We start from the raw sequence: 19897 nt of genomic DNA, 5'->3' as shown, positions 1-19897 counted from the left end.
AGAGAAAATAGTTCATATTTTGTTATCGATGTTTTTAAATATTGGTAATGCAGTATGAGAACAATATGTAGATAATTTTATTCTGGCCCAAAATTCCTTTTTTTAAGAGCACTCAACATCATACATTTTCAATAGCAGGTCTGCGAACATAATTCATATTTGCCTACCGTACTTTTAATCTACTAGTTTAGATATATTGATCAAGTATATAAACGAAGTCTTTATAATAGTAATTGCAGTGTATTGGATTCATTAATTCCATAACGAGATTCAACTATAATGCTTTTCAAGGAATTTATAAAAACCGGAAGTAATTTAATGGAGATTAAAAATAGGAACCAGTGGTTAGCCATACAGCAGGTATACTATAGACTAATAATTCTATTACTTATAGCTAGGTTTTCAATGCCTTAGTGGCAAAGATAAATGATCTAATATCGATCATAACAGATTTTAAATAGATTGATCTTTCTATAGACGGAATCCGGGACTACAAAATTAAATCAAATTCTTGACAACTATTGCAGTCGAGTGGGCTTAGATAATGACTCTGTTATCGTCACTACTGGCAATATAGGTTGATTTTTTACTAATGACAGGCTACGTTCAGTTTCTTGATCCATTTTTAATGCTTCATACGGTGTACTAAAACCTAAATTAAATATGTGTAACGTCTTTTGCCTAGTTGTCGAAATTAATCAAATCTTTCAAGATACGCAGCAAGCTTACCAGTTTCCCAGTACGATTAACAGTATTTATCCTAATGGTACTGCCTTGCCTATAAATAAAACAGCAGACTGGTTGCAGGACAATCTAATTATACTTCCACCAAGTGCCTTTTTGGGTACACTTAGAGATCGATAAGCAATAATTATATTATGGGATCATAATTATGGTAAATACTATGACTTCAGTATTGATGCAGATTATTCGTGACATACTACTCTAGGCTATAAATCATCAACCAAAGTTAAAGCCGTAAGCATCATTTATAAAACTCTCAACGACATCATACCAAACGATGTTTCTCAGAGTATAAGGTATTTTTTTGGGAAATTTAATCGGTTAGTCATGTAGTACATTACTCATATAATTCTAAAGTGGAATGGAATATTTCACTTTATTAATAAAAGTTAAATTCGTGTCAAATGATTTCTGTAATCATATAAGTAAAGATTTTTAATTTTTAGTTATTTAAATCCTCAGTCATCGTTTGGTTCATGGATTCCACAAACAAAAATTATTTCGACATCATTATATCCGCCTCTTAAACAGAATCTAAATGAACCTTTGAAGTACATACTCCGGAAAACTGCAGCAGATAACGTATACGAACTTAGAATATCTGCTTACAAAATTAATGATAACCTATGCTCTATTACTCACTATGATGCTTTATAATATTGATGCTATCTGTTATAAAACATTACACCTTTATTCTTATGGAATTTTTTCTTGTTTTTTCATTTTGTTAGTTGAAATACGATCGCCGTATGTATTCTGCGAGCAATAACTTTACCTGTGCTTTCTGGGATTTTTCTATTGAGTAAGTAAACGATAATTAATTCACATATTTGAAGAAATTTTAGCGGCTTAGATAGCAAAATATCACATTGATTAATGTAACAGATGGATGTAGAACATAAATCTTATCGTTAACTGGACAGGACGCATCTAGGTGGCGCTTGGTCTAGTCAAGGGTGCTATTCAACATATTCTAATGAAACCTTTGTAGTTTGTGAATGCGACCATTTAACCAATTTCGCCGTGTTGATGAGATTATCGGAGAATAAGGTAAATTAATTTAGCCTGGTCTTGATGAACGAGGACACGGAATACGTATTGCAAAAGCATCCTCATATTTTTTTTAATACCTAATCACAAACTAGTACGAGTATTTCGAAGTTGATGTGCATTTAATACATTAAGCGCTTTCGACATATTTTAAATAATGTCAGCTAGTCGTTTGGTAGAATTGAACGTGACCGTATGCGAAGTCGGTCATTTTGCAAACTGCCCGGGCACTTTAGAAATGTATTGAAATGTTGACAAGTAGAATCAATAGCTGAGGTTTCACATTTACTATACGTATATTGCCGTCATTTACGGATATACCTTATATAATATACAGTTCTGCGGTGGATGTATGTAAGCGTTTGAATATAATTTGTATTTTAATAGCAAGCCATTATTTGATTGCTAAAATCTCTCAAGATTAAAAGTGCTTCAAAGATATGAAACAAGTAGCTGAGATTTTACATTTACTATTAAATATTGCCATGGTTTAGAGACACAGCTTATACAGCTTACAGCTGTCTCTATTGCATTTTTATAAATAGAAATTGGCTATTGTGTTAAGTTGAATATTGTATACCAGAAGCTAAAAAATTATTCAACAAAAATTTGCTATTTGTTGTCTTCTAGCTTAGTGCTTCTGTAAGTCGATCTCTAGAAATTATTACGTATATTGGCTGTGGCTTATCGGTTATTGGCTTAGCTTTGACTATAGCAGCTTATGCCATTTTGTGGAAGTAAATTAATTCTAGTTTAATGTATATGTAGATGCATAATTTTATTGAGTTGACATATGGAAAGTTAGTTATAAAGTTAGAAATAAATTACCTTAATATAGTCAATTAGATGCCATTCGATTGTAGTGTAATTACTGATTTAGTATTGGATTTTTTATCTTGTTATAGATATTTAAAAAATTCTACTAACAAAATTCACTTAAATCTGTTCTCATGGTTGTTGGTATCCAACCTAATTATGATCTTGATCGATCTAGCTAAAAGTGTAATGGTAATTTCAGCTTCTGATTTATTCTTTTTTAATAAAGCCACTTTGATTTGTACTGATTTGTTTACCGATACTCGATGACCCATTACTTTTGCATATATATATATATATACATTTTATTAGTCCATCAGCTTCATTTAACTTTACTAATTGAATCCTATTAAAGTTTAAAATTAAGATTCTAAAATTATCGTATAATGCTAAAATTCCCATATAGGTCAATCTAGATTTCTGCATCTTTTAGAATCCAATTGCAAATGGTTATTATAAATATTAATTAGACAGTATGTCTTATAAATCTCATTCAAGAGGATTCAACGTTTAGAAAAGAGAATTAATATTTGAAGTGGTTATACAGTATTTGAAAATTTTTTAAATTGACAAATATTGTTAGAGTTGCTCATATGAGTTAATCTATACCTCTTTTATCCATCTTCATAATTCGATAATTAATTCACTAAGCGTGCGCTTAAAAGCGCTTAGCACTTAATTGGAATCTTGCTATTATTATTAATAATGCTTAGAAAGTGTGTCTTATAAAGTCTCATTCATTGAAATTTGATCTTTTGAAATGATGATTTATTCTTTACCTAGTAATCGAGTATTTAAAATTTTTGTCTGTACAACCGGTAGCTAGACAGCAAATTGCACATTCTTTAATTATAGATTACAAGACTAATTTATCTGAAAAACCAAATAAAGTAGAATTTATCAACTAGTAATTATGTATTGATACTATCGTTTTCTACCCATATTTGATAGGTTCTATGCACCACATTAGCAAGCTTGCTGCACTTTTCACTTTTAACCTCATTCATGTGGATGTTAATGGAAGGCATTCATATCTACCTCTTCCTTGTAAAAGTCTTTGATGTTCGGGAAAATTTCCTTTACTATTACTCAGCGTCTTTAGGTTGGTAGCGCTAAATTTATTATTAAAATAAATCAAGGAAATGGATATTGGGTCTTTCTCTAAAACTTGAATTGTTTTTTGTTTAATTATGCAGGAATTCCAGCTCTAATATCTGGCACAACCGCAGCAATCGTTTGTGGTATAAAAGGAATTAAATTTTATTTAAGTTCACAAGGGTATAGAAATATAAGTCTACAGTACAGTAGTAGTAATAATTTATATTTTATTTCCGTAATTTTACATCATACAAATTGGATTGTACGAATATAATTAACTGATTCCTTTATGATTTTCTGCACTGCTACAGGTGTTGGATATCTGGAAGAAATTGGATTATTTTAGCCTTTGTCGTTCCATTAGCACTTGTTTTTACAGTAAGATATGATATTTCTTGATCAAGTTTGTATCGCTTAAATTCTTGTTTATAATTCATATAGCCTGTTAAAATGGGTTAAAAATTTCGCTTAATTTTTTACGCATATTCTTATTATATATTGAACGTAACTTTAAATTATTAACTAGATCAATCTTATTTTTTGCGTTGTGGCCATTCATACCATGTTGAATACTAAAAGAGTGTCACAGCAAGCGAGTGATTTACTTAAAGCGAAGTTGGATATTGATTTCATGAATCATTTTGTGCTAGCATAATTTCGAAAAATTGCAGGAAGGTTGAACTTGATATATCAATCTGCATTAGGGTTACGTTAAGAGGATTAAGCGTTCTTGCTCCTATCTTGGGCTTAACTTGGTCTTTTGGCTGTATTTTAATGTGGACTGACAGTCTCTTTGTACAATATGGATTTGCTATTTTGAATTCGTCACAGGTAATGGAAATTAGTTAATAGCAATCATTACCTTCAATATATGTACTCTTTATTATAAAAAGATATTGATCAGGATCGTTTTGTTTCTATTATATCCTACATAATAAAACATAACTAGGGACTATATATCTTTGGCATGTACTGTTTATATAATCGAAAGGTAGGCATTTCATTCACTGGGAGTTATTCAAATTGGCGAGAAGTTTTCTAAAATAAGTAGCCTTTACTTTGCTGCCTATTGGCAATAAGAAATACTTACAATATTTCTCATAAAGGAAATATCCTCATAATTTGATTGACTCTTTATTAAAAGCTGACTATATTAAGCGCACTCTATTTTATGTAGCTAATTTAAGTTTGTTACGTAGGATGCTATACCCAATATTTTATTTAAAATTAAAATTAAAGCTGATTTTAGCTTTCAATCTAGATGCAGCTCTAGCTATCTACCCTTTTGCTATCTTTACTTTTATATCAAAAATTTCTAAATGATTAATGTTACAGGTTAGAGAGGCTTACAGAAAGTATAAGAATCGTCTTAAAAGACCAAAAATTAGTCGGGAAACTGTTAGGTAAAGAATAGCACTCAACAATTTATATATCAAATTACAAATAACCTTTAAAAGTGTTCCTAAATTTTATTCATTTGCTGCAAAATATTGTTCATTTGAAAAAATCGCTTCAATGTCGTGTTATATGAGATATGTTCGAATGCCTTTAAAATGCAACAAAATTAATTTACTGTTTATTTATTTCATTTTGCTGCAGTCACAATGTGGAAACTGCTAAAGTAACCATTAATATATCTACATCTGATGCAAGGCCATTTATGTATTCAGATTCGGCAGTAATAGAAGCTCCAGCTACAATTGAGGATAAACACGATCAATCTTCATCATTGCCTATGAAAACATTAAGTATTCCTGATTGTCCATTAAATAAGGGACAACTTATTTATGATAATATAAATGAAGACCTAACCGTCGATGGGCAATCTAACCCTCGAGTTATAGACGATAAAGAATAGATTTGACTTCGTGTGATAGTCATTTTGATGGCAAAAATGAGCAAAAAGTCATTATCTTCATCAATTGCTGTTAAAATGGTGAAAACTACTAGATTTAAGTCTCTAGTTTAGGTTTCGTAATTTTGGGATTAATTTCTAGTCGCAATGAGTAAGTGAGAGGATATTACTTGAATTTAATGCTGTAAAGATGAAGATTTATTTATTATTTACAGTATGTGGGTGATTAATATATTAAAAGTAGAAAAAAATATGAAATTTCCACTTTATTCGAAACTGAATAAAGTCGTTTCATGTAGCAGGATCTGCTGTAGATAATTGTGTTCGACAATCAGGAAATGCAGCTTATATACTTTTATTGCTCCAATGGAGACGAATTTTAATTATATTTTTAAAGTAAAGCTAAATAAAAAACAACGTTAGAATTGGAGAAGATATCAGATATTGCTAGAAACTAATGCATTTGATAATCGATAGTTTTGACTTTGATAAATTGTGATAAAATCTGCAGATGATAAATGCTTGATTTGTTTCCAAATTTAGATTAAAATACGAAATTTTATAAGTTATATAAAAATAAACATTCATCTATGCAAGTATAAGAAATTATTTATTTTTTTAATAACGTTATTAACTTTATGTAGTTACTAATATCAGTTTACAATCTATCTTAGCTGTTTGCAAGTATTGGTTTTCGTAGATGCATGGGCTATATTCTGCAGTTGGGTATGGCTGTAAAACCACGAGCAGAGATGCTTAATGATCTGCGGTAATCTGCCTTTAGTAATTCACACCGTAATACAATATGCTACTTCCAGTTTATTTATCGCTAACCTCCGCTTAAGCTACATAAATTTATACGACAAAAGATGTAACAGGTTGCATCCGATATATGATATATATAAATTTATTTTATTAAAATAAGATCAATAATACTTCTGATTTAAGCACCCTGACCCAAATTTTTTTGCGCCTTTCTATTTGAACAGACCACAATCCACTTCTACGATAGAGTATGAATAAAATTACCAAAAAACTTCTAACTCTATTCCAGTTGAAGGCAGATTTGTATTCTTATTAACGGTACATTTCTGTCTTCATAGCTGTATTATAACTACAGTATCCTTGATATAGAAGCATCGCCTTCTTAGCATATCATCTATTATATAATTATCCTAAACTAGTATCTTTTTAGCTGTTTGGCGTGTATTAAATTTACCGTGCAGGGGATGCTTACGAGCAATGTTTTATAAGTATTTTAATTTATTCTAATTTCAGTTTTTAATTTAATTAACAAATAGAAATTTTACGATAGAAATACTTGAAATAGAGAGCTTATGTTCTGCTAGTAGCGTCTGCTAAATAGTCAATATGTTGATAATTGGGCTCTCACGTAGCTTGTTCTATGTAGCATGAACAGATCGTCGCATACTATTTTTTTTAAATACTTCATGCATTTGAATGACATTAAAGATTTGGTACCTTACTATAGCAGCCTTTTAATTTATTATAACTGAAGGTAGAAATATTAAGACTTTATCATATATGATTAATTATTAACAATCGTTGTATAGTGTGCTTGGTGTGCATGAATGCGCTCAAGCTAATCGTAAAATATTTCGGATGGAAGAGAAAGTTTAATATTAGAAGGCATATATGCGACGATTTTAAAAATTTATGGCTTCGAAATAGCTGCTTTACCTTCCTACTTTAGTAATTTAGTTAGCATCAATAAGAAGCTAATAAAACTATTTATGCAAATGATGATAGCAACCAGAGAATAACATCCGCATTTCATTGCTAATATTGGAACTCATGAAAAATTTTGATAGTCAATTGATAATATAGCATCAATAGAATAAAATTGAAGTGAATGCGTTTATAAAGGTAAACCTAAATCATTTTTTACCTTTAAATTTTGATTTCTGCGCACGTTAGGAATACTGTAATTTAATAACTATTGTAAATAGCAACTCCCAATTTATTGGTATGTAACAGTTATTTCCACCATACATCCAATATATAGAATAATAACCGTTAAATCTGGGTATATACGCATCTCCAGAATAATTCAATAAAAAGCACATACGGCATATCTCTATTACCTGTACATTTTCATTACTAAATACGTACGTTTGTCATTAATCATAAGTTAAATGAATAATTTTAATCATACATATTTTGGATATCTGGATGATATGTCTTTAATTGGCTGATGTATCCTTTTTCTTGTAGTTGCTCACGAACGGTAGCATACGTTTTCGGAAAATTAATTTAAATTAATCATTGCTATATCAATAGCATTAATAACTTGACGGATATAGATCAATATCTTTAATTACCACTGCATAACGATGTAATAATTTAATTATCTGAGGCCAAATATTATATTTTACGGGTAACCACAGGCATTTGTGATTTTCATCGAGAAAAATTGTTATGATTCGTGTAAGTTGTTATTCTTTGTAAATTCGATTAACTATTACATCATACTGAATGGATTTCTACTTAAAACTTGCAAGACACCTCAGCTAAATCTGGAAACTTGTATATAGTGCTCTTGAGTATTTGTCTGAAGGATAATAAGGAGTATATGATGCATGGAATTATAATACCAATGCTTTAGCTTTGAAGATAGTACTTGGCATTCATGAAACCAATATGGGCTGCTACAAATATCTTTTAGAATGCTGTATAATTGAATTAAGTGAACTTATGGATCAAATTTTTACTCAGGGGTTAGCATTAGCGAATGATCAGGTACCATTTGTCGCCTAATCGTTGGCTTCTCCTGATTGAAGAGGATAGGGTGAATCGTTACTTTTATTTCGGTCCTATTTGCAATTTTCCTTTGGTTGTGAACGTAAGCAAATATCGACATTTTTTATATTTACTTAGTAATGTATGAGCAATATTTGTTTAGTCTGATTTAAAAGCAAACTTTATCTACTGCGTTATTAAAGAAATATGATTTCTGTATATTATATCCTATTTCATTGCATTATACGAATGCATTAAATATTTAAATGTATTAATAGATTAGATATAAATACAAGTTGTAGAATAGGATAGCGTGGAAAGCAGTATGATTAATATAATTTTTCTTTGCGATCCTTTAAAGTTTAAGGTCTTTATATATTTTCTTACCAAGTGTACCTGTTGCCTGGTTTTAATTAATAAGATGTACTTTGAAACTCTAATTCAGTGAAGAATAATGCTGATAAAAGTAGATTTTGATTCATTAGTGCTAGCTAGTCACATGATTGGACAAGAATATCAACTTCTTATAAGTAAAATCATTTAGAAAAGGATGGATATCAATAAGAATTGGAAGATTTGACGGTCTTCAATGAGTCCAGTAAAACTTAGTTACACTACATGAATTTATAGCTCTGAAATTAACATCACTGCTTAGTTGTTTACTTAAGCTCCTTGCAGCACACTGTTCGAGAAAAATATAAAATAAATATTCCTGAGGTACTTAAGAAAATTTTTTGATATCAAACGAAAACATTAGAGATACACAGTCCCGAATTCCCATATTAAAATAAGAAATTTAGGTCTAGTATCAAAAAGATGCTTGCTATACTAACGTATGCCATGTATCTCTGCTGTTATTATTATAATTTTTTTACATCTTTGAAAGTTCAAAGTGCAAGTAATATAATAAATTCTACGCAATGTAAGCAATATCTGCCGTCGGCAGTTGATAGTAAACTAGTTATTATTGGTATTCAATTCTTTTGTAATTAAATTAAAATTCTTTAATAAGATGATTCTAAATTTATGTAGTAGACAAATAATGATTGTCTGATTCGTAGCAAATATCATTAACTTCTTAATTTAACGATACATACCTAGTATAAAACATATTTACAACCTCACGGAGTAATTGATGCAGTTTGCTATACTATAGTTCAATAGATTGATGAAAATCACTTTTAATGGTATTATACTGCATACGCTGTCTTCTAATATTATTAAAATACTTCTTATTTGTATCACTAAATTATTTCTTTTTGAATGATATAAGATCTTAGATATGGATAGCCAATCTGCAGTGCCTAATTTGGAAGGACAAACCTTCATGCGTTTACAAAATTTAATAACAACTGAGCAAACCACCGACACCTTTCATCAGCGAGCAACTACAGTTAGTATCTCATCAAATTTGATTTATTTTGATTATAATTTTATACTTCTGTAGCAGATACCGGATTTATAATGATTTAAAAAGTTCTAAATAGTAATCTACTACATACGAACTACGTAAACTAATAAATATTTTTTTTATTAATACGGATGAGTATATGACAATATACTTAAAAATTTGGACTTACGAATGAGTTAGTACTCAATAAAAAGGCAATAATTATCTTTTCGGTAAATAAGACTTAAGGACATCAGCGTATTATGGCAAGAACTAGGAGTTTCCTAGACTTTAATAATGATAATAACGCAAGAGTTAATGTTATTCTCATTGCATCTCTAGTTTTAATATTGTCATTATTCAATACTATCTTTGATAGGTAATTCTTAGATGCATGAAAGTTTCAAATACATTTTGTGACATTTTTAGCACAACTTTGGTCGTAGTATTGTCATTCTATCTTTCTTCAGCTTGAGAAGAGCTGACAGATCTTATTATTTAAATTTGTATCACTACGGCAAGAGTAATTAATTCGCATGACTACGCTATACTACAGCTTAAGAGATATTTCGATCTATATTACCAGCATAAATTTTGTTTTTGTGTAGATTCCGAGCTGTACTGGTAAAAGATGTTTAGGATCACTAATGCAAATTCCCGAAAAAATAAAGCGAGAAAATGGTCTGAAACCCAAGGAATTAGTTATTAAGGAGGCAACAGAATTCCTACAAGAATATTATGCCTCTATACGAAAGTAATCGGCGCTTATATTCTAGTGAGATAGATTTACATCAATCATCTATTGTATAAATCACAGCTTATTTCTAGCAATCTTTCTAGTTATAAAAGATCATGCATCAACTTGTTCCTCTGTTTACGATCACTGTTATTTTAAGGGCTTGAATTTTTAATTCATGGCTTGTTTTATAAGTCGAGGCAAATATTGGACCTAGTATTCTTCGCTTTCTTCTATAATACAATGGTCCTATGCACCTTACTGATTTTATTTACGCAAAATTAGCTAATAAGAGTACATATGGATAGACAATATGACTTCGCGTAATAGTAAGCATTGCATATATTAACTTAATTTAAACTCCATCTCCATTTCTTCATTCTTTAGGGAAGGTAGTGAAGCCCATCTGAAACGCAAAGCTGATGTTATCGAAGAAATTCAGGCAAAGGGCTTATACGACCTAACTGAACAAGAATTAACATATGGTGCTCGGTTATCTTGGCGTAATGCTTCCAGGTGCATTGGCCGAATTCAGTGGTCCAATTTACACGTGAGTATTTTCTTACCAATACAAGTAATTCTTTAGGTTGACAGTTGAGACTGAAGGTAAGCATACCATAGATATTAGAAACATTACAAAAATTATTATAAAGATAATAAACCGACAGAATAGATTCAGATACCAATTTATCTAGTCGAAATCTAGATTAGAGACCACAGCTATAAATTTAATGTTACTAGGCTAGCATCATCGATTCATATTATTGATATTAGCAAGATATGATGTTAAGATCTGCATGTTGGATGCTGTTGATGATTTGGACCTTTACTATCTACAATTAATAATTAAAGTAAAGCTAATGAGACACCCGAGTTATTTGCTATAACCGTCTTTTAATGTTTAGATTTTTGATGCCAGAGATGCAGTTACTGCAACAGACATGTATGATGCAATTATTAGCCATTTGAAGTATGGTACTAATAATGGAAACTTAAGGTTAATAGGATAGATATCGTACTTGATAGGCCTAAATTATAAAAGTTTTGTTGGATTCTTCTTAAGTAGAAAGAGAAAAAAGACATTATTTGCTTCAAGAATAGAATGTTTGCCATCTCACAATAGTTTTAGAAACTCTATATCAACTTTACTCAAGATTTCAGCTTTAATTTTGTATATTGTATCTCTTTACAAATCGTAAAAATAATAAATTGCATATGCGTTGAATTAAGCCTAACAATTTGATCAATAGATCAGCTATGACAATTTTCCCACCCAGAGCTAATGACTCGCACGATTTTCGCGTATGGAATATTCAGTTAGTTCGCTATGCTGGATATGAGCAACCTGATGGCTCCGTAATCGGTGATCCAGCAAACGTCGAATTTACAAAAGTATCATTTAAACATCAAACATTGTTAATTTCTAAATATCGATTTGCAGTATATAGTCGTTCATCACTTAGTTTTTTCGAAGTTTTCCTAAAAGTAATTCCTTATATAAGCCAATGATGTTAGTTATTTGCTGCTATCTTACGCAATAGAAAATCCTTCATCTCAAAACTTAATTGACTCTTTAGAAGACTGTTTTTGCTTTTTGTCTGCCCAAATAGAATTATATTTCACAGCAAAAAATGAAATTGTGGCAAAATTAGGAAGTAGAGTGGAATAGTTTAATGAATTTAATCACTGTAATACATTAATAGATATGTGAATCATATGGATGGAAAGGTAAAGGTGGCATGTTTGATGTTCTACCTCTTCTTTTGCAAGCTAACGGAGAAGATCCCGAGCTATTTGAAATTCCGTCGGATTTAGTTCTAGAAGTGCCAATTTCTCATCCAGAGTAAAGATCTACATATATACTCTCCCAGAATGAAATTCCAATACGTAGCATATCATATCATTCTTGCTAATTCTTGAGATTTTAAAAAAATAATAGATAACATATTTAGTCATCTTCTGGAGTAGTTAATGAATGCACAAAGCTGATTACGTAAAAATGAAACTGTTTAGGTATGAATGGTTTGAAGAGCTCAAGTTGCGATGGTATGCTTTACCTGCAGTTTCTTGTCTTTTGCTGGATATTGGAGGGGTGGAATTCCCAGCGTGTCCATTTAATGGATGGTAAGTATCATCAACTTAGAATTGCTGATTCAATTGGTTAGCCTTGGTTATAAGAAATGGTTATATGAAAATTAAATTTAAACTAATTGCAGGTATATGGTAACTGAAATCGGTGCAAGAGACTTTGGTGATGAAAATCGCTATAATTTATGCAAAGTAGGTAGCACAATAATATCATGTCTCTTTAATGAATATCTTCCACACTTATAATTTTTGCAGATTGCTATTCTAACTATGGAATTTTATCCGTATTTCTTAATATGCTCGGATTTAGCCTGTGGCTCAACGTATGAAACTTGATACTCGAACGGAAACAACTTTATGGAGAGATAAAGCCATCGTGGAAATAAACTGCGCCGTTATGCATAGTTTTCTAGTTAGACACTATACCAAATTAGAGTAGAACTACTATTAATTGTGTGCTTTATCATAGATGAATTTCGCCGTTAATTGCACTTTTCGACCGATACTTCTTTACCAGTAATCCAAATTTTCGGTAACTCTACATGATCTAGAAACACGGAGTTACTTTAGTGGACCATCATTCAACATCCAATTCCTTCATGCAACATCTACAAAATGAGGTTAGATATTACTTAGACATGACTCAATATAATATCGATTGCTAAAAAATCCCATTTTCAAATCGATATATTGTATGTTACCTAGTATTAACAACGTTGAAGCTAATTGTGCTTTACATTATTTTACTATAGCAAAAACTACGCGGTGGTTGTCCAGCCGATTGGGTCTGGGTAGTTCCTCCGATATCAGGATCGGCCACAAAAGTTTTTCATCAGGTTGAGCAAACTCAAATTCATGGTACCAATAGCAATTATTGTACAAGTATATACGAGTATATAATTTATAGGCTAGATCTGTCTAAATGTACCTGATATTTTGATCATGAACTGTATAGGAAATGTTGAATTATAAAATTAAGCCAAGCCTAGAGTATCAGGTTCGTACTAGAATATTTGAGTCTCATCAATATTACATAAAGTAATCGTAGAATGATGGAGACTATAACAGCAATTTAGCCTTCCAGATAAAAGACAATTAATATCTTGTTTAGGTCGATGCATGGAAAATTCATCGCAGAAAGACACCAATTAAAACCAAAGAAGGAAAATTTAAAGATATTGCAAAGTACATAGTGGTGTAATTGATCCTTCCTTCCTAACGCAATTGCTATTAAACTAAAGATCTAAAATTACACTTTTAATTGAACATATAAGGCTAAATTTAATTTTCTTGTTGTTTGATTATTTGACCTAGTTACGCTATTTATCGAAATGTGATAGATGGCTAAAATTTGATTTCAAACTATTTCATTATTTGACTTGATTACGCTATTCATCGAAAAATGATTTTTTATTTATGGCGTAATGAAGGATGGTGCGTTTATCGACAGAGCTCATGGCTAAAGCCCTTGCCAAGCGAATCAAAGCAACCATTTTGTATTCAACGGAGACAGGCACATCAGAAAGATATGGTAAAATGCTGAAAAAGCTACTAGACTTGGCTTTCGATGCAAAGGTTAAATTAATAAACATTACTCATAGCTTACCTGTTTTTGCTAAAACCAATTCTGATCAAGGACTGATTCTAATCAATTCTCAAAACTCACTGAAATGTAATCGACTGTGAAATTTATTTTAAACTCTATAACTTTGAGGCATCCTAAAATTGGTTAGTATTGCCATATTTTTGGTAGATTTATTGCTTGGAGAATTACGACTTTAACAATTTGGATTACGAAAATCTTGTTTTCGTTGTCACCAGTACATTTGGTAACGCTGATCCACCTCATAATGGCGAGGTAAACATATCCCTGCACTTTACTAATGCCATAGCTATTTTTCATGTTATAATATTTTGTATGTTTTAAATTAGGAATTCGATAAACATCTTCGCCATCGCTTACATTCATACCATGTACAAAATCAAGAGTTAGTATATTTTACTATATTTTTGCAGTTAATATACCGATAAGAGCTGAAGAGTTCTATTTGCTTAGAATAAACACTGATATTTTAATATAGCGAAAGACAGCATTTTGAATGAAAATATCTGAAGGACTGATAATATTAATTGTTGTAGGGAAGACTACAATGCTTTAAATGACTATGGTACAAGAATTCTCAATGTTAAGTAAGATTATTTTGGCTTTGCGCTGTAAAACTGCTGTGATCTAGGTTTACTATTGCAATACTGTACGATAAAAAATATGAAAATAGAAATGTAAATCGTATTTAAAATAGTTAACATTTCTTTGAAAATAAGCTATATTTTAATTTAATTATGTATAATCATTGCATTTGTAATAATAACTGGTTTCATGTACCCTAACAGCGATAAATAACACCAATAATAGTATGCCTCTTCGTAACTGTGGCATAAATTTATCTATCTTGTTTGTTGTTGCTATCGAAGCTTCTATGTTAGCCAATTCTATACTTTTGAAAAGGTCTTAGAATTTATTTGACTTTTTATTATGCAGATATTCCGTATTCGCTTTAGGCTCCAGAGTATATGGAGATAATTTTTGTGCTTTCGGCCGTTTTATTGATGCTTCATTGCACAAAATGGGAGCCGAAAGAATTTGTCCTCTTGGTGAAGGGGATGAACTCTGCGGACAAGAGGAATCATTTAAGATATGGGCTGATAATGCTTTGCGTGTATGTGTAGTTTATTTACTAAGTTCATAATGAATTGATTCTCTTCAATATCTGATAAGAAAAATTAAGAAATTGTCTCAAGATTGATCCATTTTTTAACGAAATGTCTTTATTAATTGATTAGACTGCCTGCAATACATTTTCAATCGATCTCAATAGCGATTTTAAGACAACTAATACATTATTAACAACCGTACCAGCTTGGTCAGAGAGTAATTATCGTCTTGTGCATAAAGAAAAGAAACCCATCAAGCCGCTTATTGAAGGTAATATAGCGTTTAATTTCGATCTTACATCAGTTAGTAAAATGATCGCTAGTCGTAATTTTATGCATACATATGGCGACGCTTAACTCATCGAAAATGTGTAGCTTACCTGCTATCATTACAAATTTGATATATTGAATTAGCTCTGTCCAAAATTCATTCAAAGAAGATTCAATCAGCAACAGTTATTTCCGTTACAAGCTTACAATCCACCACTTCTTTGTAAGTTATAGTACCTTCAACGATAGCTGAGATATAATTAATGCCTAATAGTGGTTGAAATTACTATTCGATCCGTAAGATAATACGATGCTAAGAAAGAAATAGTATTTTATCCTAATTTTAATTATTTTGAATTTTGAATTTTTTCTTGTATACTTTTATTTCCTGCTATATTTAGTTTTTGTAGATAAATTATAAAAATTCATTAGGAATTTTTTGTTATATTATAAAGGCATTACACGATTCTCGTTAAGTTGGATAAGGGCAACAATTCTAGCTTGAACTATGCTGCTGGCGATCATTTGTCTATATTTCCAGGCAATGATCCGGAAATAGTGGATGCTTTATTAACTAAACTAACAGATGGACAGTCGCCAGATACACCTATTCAAATGGAATATCTAAATAACGGTCTTAAATAACCTGACTTACATGCTCCTTATTAATACTTGCTGTCAAACTCATACTTGTCCCCAATTTTTATCATAATTGATTAAAATTTTGTTTTCGTATCGATTAGAAAAAAATTGGACGGTTGATAACCATATACCACCTATTTTTACGTTAAGAGAAGCATTTTCTCGATTTGTCGATATATCAACACCTCCTACACCACAATTTCTGCAATATTTGGTCAATCAGGTAAGACTGCGTTAAGGCGGAGATTGTTAATGTATAATTTATAAACTCATATAGTTGAAATAAATCTGGCTAAGAATTGGCAATGCACGGTTGAACTCCATATATCATGCTGTAGATAGACTTTATGATGATTTTCTATCATTTCTAGGCCAAGGATGAAAAAGAAAAGAGCCATCTAGAAGAGTTAGCAAAGGTACTATTATAAGTAACACTAAGTGATAGTGATAGAATATTGATTGTCTTTGTTGCGATGCACAGTAACGTTATATTTTTAAGATTTTAAGTTAGCATAGAATAAGTCTAAATGCTTCAATATTAGGGACAAGATGAATATGAAGACTGGAAATTTTACGAAAATCCTAACATATTGGATGTGATCGATAAGTTTCCATCTCTTCAAATACAATCTACTCTATTGCTGTCGAAATTACCGCGATTAAAACAAGTACATAATATAGATGGGGCTGTCTAATTGCAGCATAATTCATATGTATTTATGGATTGTAAACGGAAAATTTCTTTACTTTTTTAGAGATACTATTCGATATCCTCATCTATGGCCATGTTTCCTAATGAGATCCATATTACAGTTGGAGTGGTACAGTATTATACTAAATCAGGGAAGCTGTGCCGCGGTGTTTGCTCTAATTGGCTTAATTCCTTAAAAGAAGGAGCAACTATCCACTGTTTCACTAAAGCGTAAGGAAATTTTTACTTAGATTATGCATTCTCCTATCTTCGAGTTCTAAGGAGGTTTTTATGAGCTAGCGCAATTATATACTATTATAAATAAATATTATCAAAGTTTATAATAATAATACCCAAGTGACGTACTGCCAAATCTTGCAAATATTTTAAGAGGATTTTGAAACTTACCCCTAGTTACAAACCAGTTTCATGACAAAGATAACGCAAAGCAAATCTCTAAGTTACTAGTCTTCGAGATTTAGTATCTCTTAACTATCTCACAAGAGTTTAGACACCTTTGCTTCTACGTTAAACAACTATAGAACTCTTCTTTATTCAACTATCTGCCGAACTTAAATACCTTTCGGCAGCTGCTATCATGTATGAGTCATAACAGTAGATGAAATTTTGTTCGTATTGGATAGCTAAATTATGAATGTCTTCCAGATATTAATCACAAGTGTTACAAGACATAACACGATAAGCAATGAATATTAGTTACCTTATGAGAACTCTTACTACAGTACAGCGTAATTTACTGTAACAAAATAATAACTACCGTACTTCTTACTATAAGTTATTATTAGTTACCTCTATATATAAATGTTAAACACTGAATTTACTCATTTAGTCTTCACGATGCTTCGTACCCTGACACCCAATTGCCAATAGTATAATTATACTACGCTATAATTACTTAAAATACATTTGATGTTAATTAATATATTTTATATTATTTATCAAAAATAGCTGACAACTTACAGCTCAGCAGGTAGTACTGAATTTGATGCTGCTAGAGAGTTATATACGTATATTTCTTATAAATTAAAGAAGTAGTCATTGAGTTGGGCTCTAACAAAATTAGTCAGGTTTTTAAAGCTTTTAGATTAAGAATCCTTCTATATACTTTAGAAGTATTAGATGAACTACACGCGATCATAAATTTCTACGTTTCTATGATTTTTAACATGAAAATCTGTAACACAGTTTAAATTTCGATGATTTGATTGGTATTTGCTAATTTTGCTTTACTTTCTAATGTACTAAATAATCGTATGACAGAGCTCCAAGCTTCCAGATGCCATCTAATAACTCGATACCGATCATTATGGTTGGCCCTGGAACAGGAATAGCTCCTTTTAGAAGCTTTTGGCAACAGAGAGCCATAGGTATTTTACTATCAACTTTTGCATATTTATTGTGCTAGCAGTGGTAACTTATCAAGTGCTTAACTAATAGCATATGGTATGCGATATCTTATCCAAATAGATGATTTAAACTTGCAAATAAGAAAATATAGATTACTATTCCAATAACAGAAATTGCTGGCATCATCTTCCTAGCTCGTTGACATGCAGTATTTTTTTATAATTTTTAGAGTGCAAAGCAGCTACTGCTGGTAGTGATGCCCAAAAAGAAGAGGACAATTCTTCAAATAACTTTGGTGACATGGTTTTATACTTTGGGTGCAGAACACCGGTAAAGGATGACATTTATAGGGAAGAATTGGAGGATTGCGTGAATAAAAAGGTCATCAAAGAAGTTTATAAAGCTTACTCAAGGGCGCCAGACGAACCAAAGGTTAAAAATACGCGCATCTAGCCATCTTTAAGATACTTACTTTCTTACGGTTAGTTATTAGCATTTATTAACCTTGCTTACATAAGCTTTTTTTCCATTTATGTAGCAATATGTGCAAGACATACTGAGCCAAAATGGTAATGAGGTGCTCGCAATGCTTTTAGACGACGACGGGCATATTTACGTATGTGGTGATGTATCTATGGCAGCAGGTGTAACAAGAGCAATTCAGGTTTGATCAAATTGATTTTACTTTCCATGTACGAATTATGAATCCGTAAATATGATTAATGAAGCATCTCAAGAAATTTGGCTACTGAATAATAAATTACAGAATATACTCATTGATTATGGGCAATTTAGCCAAGAAGATGCTCTCGAAATGACCAAAAACTTGAAGGTAAGGGAATACAATTGAAATGGATCCACCAATGAATCGGTATAAATTCCATCTTTACCTCATATGACTGTCGTGGTCTAGAAAAATGGCAGATACCATGAGGATATTTTTGGTCTAACCTTACGAACAGCAGAAGTAACAGAAAAAAATCGTCGTGCTTCACAAAGGTAAACGTAATTAGCCATAAAATAGTGTTGGCTATCTCGAAATGTGAAGAGTTTAATACTATTATTATAGCATCTACAATCAATTATAAATGATTTAGAAAATAAGAAATTTTATAATTTCATTTTTAACGCATCTTTACTCCTCAAATTATCTACTAGAACATGGACGATGATTAGCAAGCGCCTAAAAGGGGAGGTATAATGTGGCTTTATTTAAACACTAGCGCTTATGATAATCATATATTAACGTCATTCAGTACTATGGACCGAAACAGCTTGATTTAAAATTTCATATATACCTCGACATTAACTTTCATTACCACACGAATTAGACTAAGTAATTCAATTTTAATTCTTGAAATTATTAATTTTGGATTCAGACTGGCAAAGGAACTGAAATGGCAAACCTAGTAAGTATGAAATTACTAAATTATATATTGAATAGATTCGTATTCTTCGGTTAATCGTTTTAGCTACTTGGATACTCAAGCGTTATTACTTGTATTAGCTGCTGCAGAATAATAGAATCAGAAAATGTATTAGTCTAAAAAAGAAATTGTTATATAATCCTTTATTAGATCCAAAAACTCAAACTAAGAAAAAAATCAGGCAGTGATGTTAGAGGTCGATACATGTAGCGAAAGCATGAAAATTTCAACTAAACAGCTGACTCAGTGA

At 31.1% G+C, this 19897-nt stretch overlaps 2 protein-coding genes across 2 annotated transcripts; both read left to right on the top strand.

Moving 5' to 3' along the window:
* Positions 1 to 1743: 1743 nt before the first annotated feature.
* On the top strand, positions 1744 to 3669 carry TRIADDRAFT_17498 (uncharacterized protein; the record flags this gene model as incomplete). Its single annotated transcript, XM_002116827.1, has 4 exons — positions 1744 to 1794; positions 2425 to 2531; positions 2700 to 2802; positions 3562 to 3669. Coding segments are annotated over 4 exons (369 nt in total), but the record flags the coding sequence as incomplete, so codon positions are not given.
* Positions 3670 to 9605: 5936 nt separating this feature from the next.
* TRIADDRAFT_31504 (uncharacterized protein) lies at positions 9606 to 19223 on the top strand (the record flags this gene model as incomplete). Its single annotated transcript, XM_002116826.1, has 30 exons — positions 9606 to 9716; positions 10322 to 10467; positions 10837 to 10999; positions 11355 to 11446; positions 11700 to 11841; positions 12153 to 12292; positions 12463 to 12573; positions 12666 to 12729; positions 12848 to 12949; positions 13089 to 13157; positions 13290 to 13373; positions 13493 to 13534; positions 13649 to 13722; positions 13968 to 14112; positions 14291 to 14395; positions 14470 to 14552; positions 14653 to 14727; positions 15077 to 15254; positions 15379 to 15520; positions 15664 to 15742; positions 15975 to 16153; positions 16263 to 16384; positions 16533 to 16577; positions 16704 to 16829; positions 16917 to 17083; positions 18134 to 18240; positions 18489 to 18652; positions 18759 to 18884; positions 18987 to 19052; positions 19134 to 19223. The coding sequence occupies 30 exons, from the start codon at positions 9606 to 9608 to the stop codon at positions 19221 to 19223; spliced, it is 3339 nt and encodes a 1112-aa protein (XP_002116862.1).
* Positions 19224 to 19897: the final 674 nt, after the last annotated feature.

Source organism: Trichoplax adhaerens, genomic scaffold (genome assembly GCF_000150275.1).
Source record: "Trichoplax adhaerens TRIADscaffold_18 genomic scaffold, whole genome shotgun sequence".
NCBI classification, from domain to species: Eukaryota; Metazoa; Placozoa; class Uniplacotomia; order Trichoplacea; family Trichoplacidae; genus Trichoplax; species Trichoplax adhaerens.
The sequence above is the reverse complement of the archived record's forward strand: the minus strand, read 5'-3'. Positions and strand labels throughout refer to the sequence as shown.